The following is a 9,448-nucleotide window of genomic DNA, read 5'->3' as shown; positions in this document are numbered from 1 at the left end:
AATTAAGATAAAATCAAAGAGAAAAGGTTTTGCTCATATACTGTATTGTGAGAGTATGCTAAATGCTCATTATTAGGAAATGAGTTTGCTTCCCAGATAGATTTCAGCTGAGCATCATAAACATTTTCCAGCATCCCATTTTGTACTCATAACTAATTTAAGGTTTTTTGTTTTTTTTTTTTTTGTTTTTTTTTTTCCCGTTCTTTTAAATAAGCGTCCAAGCAACCATTTCCGACGAGCCTACTTGGCTCCTGTATTTCATAAATAATCCAACCAACCTAAAAAGGACAATTTAATTACACGCTAAGATTAAGTGTTCCACGTACAGTACAACATTTACTGCAAAGGCAACTGCGAAGGCAACATTTTAACCTCTTTTTGCTTCAAACCCTCCAGAAGCGTAATCTGTTTGGACTGCTCCGGCGTCTCCGGTCGGCGGGTGGGGTTGGGTTCTGCGTCGCTTTCGGTGTCCAGTGAGTCCCCGCACCCGGCACTACCGCCGCCACCGCTCCACGTTCCCTATGTAGTCAGTGCTGGAGCTGTTGTTCTCACTCTGCTCTCTCAGGTGTGCTTGCTTGGCCCGCAGGATCTTGCGCTGCTCCTGGCGTTTCCGCCGCGCTTCCTGGTGCTCCTTCTGCCGCATGTACTGGTACCGCTGCAAAAACAGGTCTTTTGCATAATCGTACAATTCCATGTCTAAAAAATTGAGGGCCTCGATGCGCTGCTGAGTCTGCTTGTCTATCTCCACGCTGGAGGCCCTTGTGCTATTGTACTGCGTGAATGGTGAGATGAAGTTCATGTTGAAAGTCTTCTCAAAGAGATACTGAGTTTTCCGCTGAAATTCAGTCAGGCCGAAGAAGGCCATCCGCTTCAGGTTCTCCTTGGCACTGTCTAGCAGAACCTTATTTCTCTGCTCCTCGGGCATGACCGACAGGTTGTAGCATCCCACCAGGCTGAGGTCGGAGAGCATGCGGACCTGGCGGTTGTTGGCGAGGTTGTAGGGGCAATCCATGAACTCCTGCAGGGAACAGCCCGACCAGTCGTCCCCCGTGTAGCAGCTGGGCAGCTCCTCGGTGGTTGGGGACCGGCCGTCGCAGACATGCAGGGACGCCTTCCACGTCGCTCCTCGCTGGACGTGGCGCCATTCGCTCAGGTATCGGGAGACGGGGTCACGCAGGATGGTGATGTAGTAGAAATTCCTGCCAAGGGGAGAGGAAGACAGAGCGTTTAGTCCCCTGTCAAGGAAGGTCACTTCTCCAGGACAAGGACACCAAGGAGCGTGTGCCCAGGAGCCCCCTAGCACACAGCACATTAACGTTCAAAATCAATAGAAACTTGGAGATGCGCTTAAGAGGCTTTCAGGAGCCCTGCTGCAGAGTGCTCCTCTGTGTGCTCGCCTCTCTGGGGTGAAGGACGGCTCAACGATCTCCTCGGAGGGAGCGGGAAGGGTCATACCTACCAGCACGTGTCTGGCTATGCTTACCAAGTTTTGCCCCTACAGAGGTGGAAGGAAACACCACACTTCCCTCCAGGTAGTAGCCCACGTGGCTACATGCTCTTGCCAGGTGCCTCAACTGATGCCCTCCCCACACTTTGGGAGAATAATCAAAACATCTCCCAGGATGGAAGCCTCAACCCAAGGAGGGCACAGGTAGCTCTGGCTTTTTTATTTTCTTTGTATGACAGAGCTGGACTGACAAGTTTATGTAGTCTGCAAAAAGCTGGTGGTGCTGCCTTCCCTGGTGAGCTGCCATGGGTCTCAGCTGCACCAGCCCCAGAGCAGCGTTACGCGTATAAAGATGTTTCCTACAAGACGTTTCCCTTCGTGGGTCAGACAAATGGGATGTGCCCAGAAGCCCCAGCCCACTCTCACTGAAACAAGGATCTGGGAAAAGTCCACACAAATCCCATTTTGTCCTCCCGCCCTCACTTGATACAGGATTGGAACGATGAGAGAGGTGAGATAAATGAATAACGGGAAGTTAACAGATGCATTACAGTGTTTTGTAAGAGAAAACATTTCCAAAGGAGGTGCTGGCTTTGCTTTGGAGCAACAGGATGGTGGCACACGTAGGGGACACGCTGCCGCAGGGAACCCCATCAGGCTGCCAGCTGGAGAAGCTGCAAGCTCTACCTTACATACACTATTATGAGACCACTCTGGGTCACACGTTAATATCCATCGTCAAACACTGTGTTTTCCACCATCGGCATCCTGAAGCCATACACTCCGAGCTCTTCGCACCTCCTTTAACACAAGCACGACCTGAGCGATGATGCCGAAGGCACACTGTCAGGACACCAGCGATCTGCTTAAGTAAATGGAATTAAAGTAGCTCAATAAGCAAATTTTCCTGTCAAGGAAGGTCACTTCTCCAGGACAAGGACACCAAGGAGCGTGTGCCCAGGAGCCCCGGGGTGTGACCGTCGTGTCCTTGGTGCTGCCTAAGGAGGAGAAGGGACATTAATTTGCTTTCCCGAGTGGCATCACAACCGGCCCCCCTGCAGCCAATCTTTTGTTCCCTATCGTTTCCTTCAGCAGAAAAGCCACTAGATGTCAATGTTTTACAGAAAATTGTCTCTGGGTGGACTGAAAAGGGAATCACAAGCACCAAAAGCATCCGACACCGCAGGGGCAAGGAAACCTGGAGAGTCGCCATTCCTCTTCCCACTTGGAGCATCCAACCTCATAAATAACTAAATAAAGTACAATAAACCTGCAAAATCAAATAAAGACAAGGAGCCCAGCACAGCATCAGTGGCTGGACACGACGGCACCTCAGAGAGCTGGGACACCACAATCAGCGCTATCGCCATCCCCACGCTCACATTGGTGCTGCTGCTGGCCCCCCGGCTCCGAGGGCTTTAGACTCAGGTTCACAGAGGTGAAGGGAGCCAAAGTCTCCTCCATGACCCCGAGGAAGGTACTTTTTCTCAAAAGCGCCATTAAATGATTTCACAGTGAGAGCTGGAGTTACGAGGGAGCAAAGACAAAACTGAATTTCATGTTGTGTGCCCAGAGCGACAGTTGCCAACCTCACATTGTCCCTTGCAAAGATGGGAAGAGTTTCACTCTGTGTCATCTCAGCAGGTCTCTGGCAGCACTGGAGAGCCCAACCTGGCAAAGGGAAGGAGTTTTCCACAACCACCATCGCCCCAACCTGCTGCTCCAACATGCTCCTGGTCATGCTTGTGCACCAGGCTCCTCTGATGCAGCAACAACACAGCCTGTGCGGGTCCCCGACATGGGGAAAGGAGCATCTCCGGGGCAAACTCAAGCCCCTTCTTTAACCCCTTGCCCTTGGATCCAGTTTATTGGGATACTGCACTAAAATAATGACCTGACCCTCAAGCAATACCAAGTTAATGCCATACAGCACTAACCTCGATGCTAACTATAGCAACTACCAAACAGCCACAAAGCTCTGTTGATGGAGGAGGCAAAAGCAAAGCTCTGCCTACCCCAGAGCACCTCATACAACCTGGCCCATCAGCAGTTCGGCGAGGCCAGGAGGGGAGCGGGGTGCAGGCACGGGGGTGCTGCCAGCTAAGGGAGAAGGCCAACAGAACCGTATGCTCTAAGGTCATCACAGCAATCGATGGGGAGTTAATGCAAGAAGGGAAACAAATCCCGAGCCAGGATCGATACAGCGAGCGTTTTATCATAGCTCAAACTCTTCAGCCACTCTCCCTTTGTGCTCTTTGCTCCCAGGCAGTGACAAAGCACCTCCCTTGGCTGCTGTTGTAAAAACAAAAGAATGAATAAAAACTTGTACGTTGGCAGAAGAAACTGTGTCGTAATGGATCACCGTCATCCCAGGTGGCCGGCGGCCTCGGCTGGGCAGATATCTCCATCAGCGACTGTCAGGAGAAAAACACCACGGCCGAGGGAGAGCAGGGAAAGGGGATTGAGGGAAGACGTTCATGGACTCTGCAGGGAGCGTGGAGGTGTCTGAGCTCCCTCCAGCACCCCACGTGCAGTTAGCCAGCCCATCAGCAGGGATGCTTATGGGACGCCCCAGACGGAGCCCGTATCTGCCCTGGCCTGAGCACAGCTCCCGGCACACAGGAAGCCCGTGGCTGTGCTTCTCCTTTTTTATACCATGTCATTATTTCCCAGATGAATCCTGCTTTCAGGACACAACAGAGCTGTCAGCAGCTGGGCCAATCTCAGCTATTTCGTGCGTTTCTCTCTTTCTCAAGTTTCCCTGTTAAAATTCTACTGAAAAAGGTACTGTCCCTTTTGGGAACACCGGCTTTGGGGTGTGCCCCAAGCCACTCTCATCCAAGTTGGAAATCATGGCAGCTCCAGAAGAGCAGCCGTGCTGCTCTGCATTTATCTGAACTGAGCTTCAAAAAGTCACAAAAGCTTTAATGCATCGTCAAGTCAGAGCCGTGCCAGAGATGCATTCGGCCATCAGCGCTCAGAGCGTCCTGCTGCTGCAACTGGGAGGGACGATCAAAGCTTTGCAATTATTTTTAGCTCTGTATGTAACAGCTTGTTCTTTCTGCTATCTTAACAAGGGGGTGTTGAGCTCTTGCCCATTCCTTCAAGCTTGTGCTTCAGAGCCCAAGACAATACGTTGCAGGTAGAGCTCCAACTTCATTACGAATCATCCCTCCGACTTAAAGAGCTGCACTCATCAGAAACACGGGTTTTCTAATAAAGGGGAGCTCTATGCCTACGAAGCAGAGAACAAAAGGAGCTCACAGGCAACTCAGAAAGTAGGTTGACCCGGGAGCCATCAGGAATGCGAAATGGTGTGACAGCCACCTGCTCTGGGTATCTCCCTGCACACAGCTATTTCCCAAGGAACGCAGGGACCACACAGCCCCATGAGGTTGAGTTTGTTCCCCATGCTGCATCCCCTGCTCTGCCGATCACATCGCTGCAAGGCTGAAGCCAGAGCGTTTTCAGGAGCTGTGAATTATTTGTGCATGATCCATTATGGCAGAGGAGCTCTGGAAAGGTCAGAGGCTCCCCTCAGACAAACGACCAGCTAAGGGCTCGCATCATCTGCCGGGCTGTGAAAGCCAGGCTTTCTCTGTGCTGTGACACTTCTACCCATGGGTCGGACAAGAAAAACGGGAAAGCGGCACAGACAGGTAGGGTGATGTGCTGGAAGCCAGGGACGGAGAGAGGAGAGCTGTGCTCGGCCTCCCCACAGCCACAGCAATGCCAGCCCTCACGCTGCATCCTCCCAGGAAGCTGGCTGCCAGGCTGGCCCGGCAGCACTGCGGTGCCGGGAAAGCCACGTTTCACCCACAGGCCTGAACCACAGCTCCCTCCGACTGGCCTGGCACGGGCACCATTGTTGGGACAGCAGCACTGCCACGTGAATGCCCCATGGCTGGTCCCAGGGCACTTTGATTACCTTCATGGTCATGAAGCTGCTCTCTCCTCTTCCTCCTCCTGCACGACTGCATCGCAGTGACCCCACGCAGGATTGACGCAGCCAGGTTGTGGGGACAAGCACAAACCTCTGCCTGATGTTTTTGCTGTGATGACTTTTGCTAAGATAAGATGTTTTTTGTTGAAAGGGACGGAGAAATGTGTGCTGTCAGTGGACGGACCTGCTTTCAGCTGTCCTGTTCCTCAGCCCAGTGCACCCCCATCTCTTTCCTGCACAGCCCCTGGAGCAAACTGAAACCTCAAAGACCTCTGTGAATTTCTCTGAGGGGTTTATTGAGACTCAGCCATCTGCTCACTTTAAAGGACAATTCTGTGGTCACATAGTGCATCTGCACCAGCCCCTTCCCCACCTCTGCCCAGCACAGGGGCTGAATGAGAATCCTTTCTTCCAATCTAATGATTTTTTTTTTTAAAGCATTCTAGTAGCAACCTTCTAAAAGCAACATTAAAGAAAAAAAAATTAAGTCAAAGTGAGGTGTGAAACCCCAGGAGATGACAGCACTGAGTAAAGCCAGAGATTTCAGAGCCTGGAGAAGGTGCCAGGGAAGGGACACGGCACTTGGGAAGCTCATGGTGTGCAAGCATCAAAATGGGTCAGAACCTCCCGAAGTAAGAGTCCACCTCATCCCAACCCAACTGCCCCGGCTGTGCAAAGCAGGAGAGCGTGGGGAAGCCTTGCAGCTCCTTTCCCCACTCCTTTGCCGTGCCACAAACCCCACAAAAGGTCTGGCAAAATGAACCATCAACAACCAAGCATCCATCAAGGGCCTAAGAGCAGAGGGGTCACCAGAAAACGCTTGTCCAGCCGCTTTAACCCTTCCACTTGCTCCCAGGGCACCTTAACCCCTACGGAGAGGTTCTAAGCAACTGCAGCGGGGTGTGAACAGGCGCCGTTTCCATGAAAACCACAACTAGGGCTGGCTTCAGCTCAGCACGTCTGGGCCCCTTTGGGCCAAAACTCCTGCTTGGTGCCAAGGCCGAGGAGTACGGATCCCTGCCTGAGGAAAGAGGCTGCTGTGCTGCTTAATCGCTTGGTGAGGTGGAGGAAGGCTGGACGACAGGCGCCGGCAGCCGCCGTGCCTTCAGCCTGGAAACCTGAGCCTGGCTTTATGGAGCTATGAGGTACGGAGCTGAAAGCTAAACATCCACTCACCGTTACATCCATTAGTGTATGGATGAGAAGGTTAGGGACTGAGTGACCTTTTCCCACTCCTGCTGAGAAACGAGGGTGTAGCAAGAAGGGCTTTGTAGACTACAGAGGGGGAGAAACCTACAGCCTTTGCACAGGGAGCCCCAGGAACCCCCTGACTTCCTCCCAAGATGGTGCCCGGGGGCAAACTAACCCAGGAACATACAGCCTTGGCACGGGGCTGAGGAAGACGAGCTATGATTGCAGGGAACCTGCTGGAGCAGTCCCATCCACCCAGCAAAACCCAGGCTACCCTCTGAGCTGGCTCACACACACCGGTCTGTATTTAGGTCTAGCTCATCCTGATGGCAAAGCCTGGCTAGGACGGTTTGGAGTCGCAGACGGGCTTGTGTGATGAATAGGAGGCAATTTTACACAAGTGTCTCCATCTATTTAGGTGGAGATGGGGGAGGAAGGGAAATTTGGGAATGTTTAATATTCGGAGAGATTTCTTCTCCCCCGTTCGTAGACTTTGCGGTAACAGGGCAGCATGAAACAAAGTTACGCTCCAGATGAAGATGGACAATTTGAAAGGAAAGTTCCCTCTGAAGGGGCAGGGGCAAAGGGACAGACAAGATGGGTACCGCATTCAGCAGAAAAGCAAATAAAATAGAACTAAAACCCTGCAGCAGAGATTCTACGTATGATGCAAAGGACTAAGGACTGAGCTACTGAAAAAAGAAAAATAATCATAGGGTTGGTGCTTCGGCACCAGAAACAAAGCACAATCACCAGAACCAGCGAGCAGCACAAGGACGATCGCCGTCCTTCCCACCCTCCCTAGAAACCGCTCATGCCGCTGAATAAAGATCCATAAGAGAGCAGTCACATACTCGTTCTTTTAAAAGCTGAGCAATTGGGGTTTTCATCTTTTTTTTTCAAAATGGCAACTTCTCTCACACAGCTCATCTGACCAGAGGAAGATGTCCCTACCCGGTGGCCCCGTGCACAGGTCTGAGATCCCATTCTCTTCTCCACCGCTCCCAGCAGTGAATTGAAACCACCGTGGGCTCCTCCCTTGCCCCACACCACTCATGGAACGTTTTTGCCCGGGATACTTTGACAGCAAAGTCGTGGACAACAACAGAAGGTCAGGAATGCGAACAGCGTAAGTCTCGTGTTTCTTGCTCTACTCTTAGAAACCCTCCGGGTGCAGCTCCGAAGCTGCCATGAATTTTAACCTTTGGCAGAGGGTCTCCCCGCCAATCAATCATGCCCACCACGTCTCTACGAGAAGTCAAACTCAATTATGGCATGCCGGGCGCCGACAGTGCTCCGTTCCCAGTAGGTGAGGTTAATTCCCATCAAGAGCGGCCCACTGAGAATTTGATTTGCTAATACCGCAAATAGTTCCTCCAAGAGAAATACCCCTGCTGCCTTACTTGTTGGAAGTAGGCATCTGTTCGGAGATCGCTTGGAGAGAAGCAAAACGTTTGTTTAATACTGTGACTCATCCTGATTCTTAATGAACTTTGTCACCTAGAGACACAATTAAAAGGACAGGGGTGAGCATCCTGGTGACAGCCTCTCCTGCCCCAACCATGCTCACTTGGAACCCCCCGAAACGGGAATACCTCTTCCCTGCCGAGAGCTGCTCCCGCAACACAGTTTGCAGAGATGAGGCCAAAATATTTGGCGAGCTCACCGATGCAGCGCTGGAAATCAAATCTTTCCATCTACTCAGGATCGGCCCCAGACGCTTCGCAACAGTGATGGTGATGGCAACGGCAGCAGCCAAGAACCATCACCCGTGGCCTTCCCACAGTGCTCCTCTCTGCTTCCAGCCCTCCCAGCCCCACAGATGAGGGCAACAGGCCCCATCCTGGTGTGGGAGAGGAGCAAGGGGGGCTGTGGTGCTCCCTGGGAGCTCCTGGAAGAAGATCCCAAGGCCAGTGTCCCATGGAGGCTGCCTGGCTGCCTCCATGCCCCAGACTCACAGTCCGGCTGCCCACACCAGGTCCTCCCCTGCTGTGGTCACAGCGCTTGTGAGGAGGCGAGCACGGAGCAGGGTTATCAGAGCAGGTCTGCTCCCCTTCTCTCCCCAAGGTCCTCAGTGCAGCTCCCGCTGAGCAAATGGACCCAGGGCTGGGTCCTACTCCTTCCTATGAGACCTCCCTCCATTCAATCATTTCAATTAAACTGAAATTCCAGCTCCACCTCATCCAAAATTCAAAGTCCAGCAAAATCTAGATCTACAAATGACTTCTTCATTAAAGAAGTGAAATATAAAGATTACAGGAAGGGAGAGAAGGAGGAGGAGAAGCAAACACCACTCTTCTCCACACTAGTCTGCAAAACTTAATAAGCACATGGAATATATTCCTTTACTCTGGGTCTCAGGATGGCACCAGAGAATCATATCATGCATTAGCTCCAAACAGGGCCTGGGAGGAAAGGAGATAAGTATTTCAGAACTGTGAATTACAGCCGTTAGCAAATGTAAATTTACATTTCCTCTAAGTAATCATTATGTTTTCACTTCTATCAGCACCCAATGAATCACAGAGATGTTTTGTCTAGAAACACTAATGGTGGGGGTGGGAAGCCAGCAGCCTACCCACAGCAACGGCAGCAGGAGAGAAGTGCCAGAGGAACCCATAAAAAGGAGCTGGATTTTGCAAGAACGGCAATTACACCAGCCCATCATTGCCCATGAAATGATCAAATAGGGAAGATTTGCAAAGCAGCAGCATTCCAGGCGCAGAGGAAGGCAGCGTTTTAAGATTTCGCAGCTCAAGGTGCACGTTCATATATGTGCAGGCATGGCACACAGACACAAAGATACTGAAAATAAGGCTTGAAATAAGTGAAAAATATGCAGCCTCACACACGCACATGCTCCCAGT

The 9,448-nt window shown here is 51.6% G+C and overlaps 1 protein-coding gene across 1 annotated transcript in view; it reads right to left on the bottom strand.

Moving 5' to 3' along the window:
• Positions 1-210: 210 nt before the first annotated feature.
• The window catches only part of HS6ST2 (heparan sulfate 6-O-sulfotransferase 2), a 136,542-nt gene continuing 127,304 nt past the window's right edge, over positions 211-9,448 (bottom strand). The window contains exon 2 of the mRNA XM_086619614.1: positions 211-1,199. Coding sequence (XP_086475740.1) covers positions 494-1,199 — 706 coding nt within the window. The 3' untranslated portion in view covers positions 211-493. The remainder of the gene's footprint in view (positions 1,200-9,448) is intronic.

The sequence above is a fragment of the Tauraco erythrolophus genome, chromosome 13 (genome assembly GCF_009769465.1).
Source record: "Tauraco erythrolophus isolate bTauEry1 chromosome 13, bTauEry1.pri, whole genome shotgun sequence".
Classification (NCBI taxonomy): domain Eukaryota; kingdom Metazoa; phylum Chordata; class Aves; order Musophagiformes; family Musophagidae; genus Tauraco; species Tauraco erythrolophus.
The sequence above is the reverse complement of the archived record's forward strand: the minus strand, read 5'-3'. Positions and strand labels throughout refer to the sequence as shown.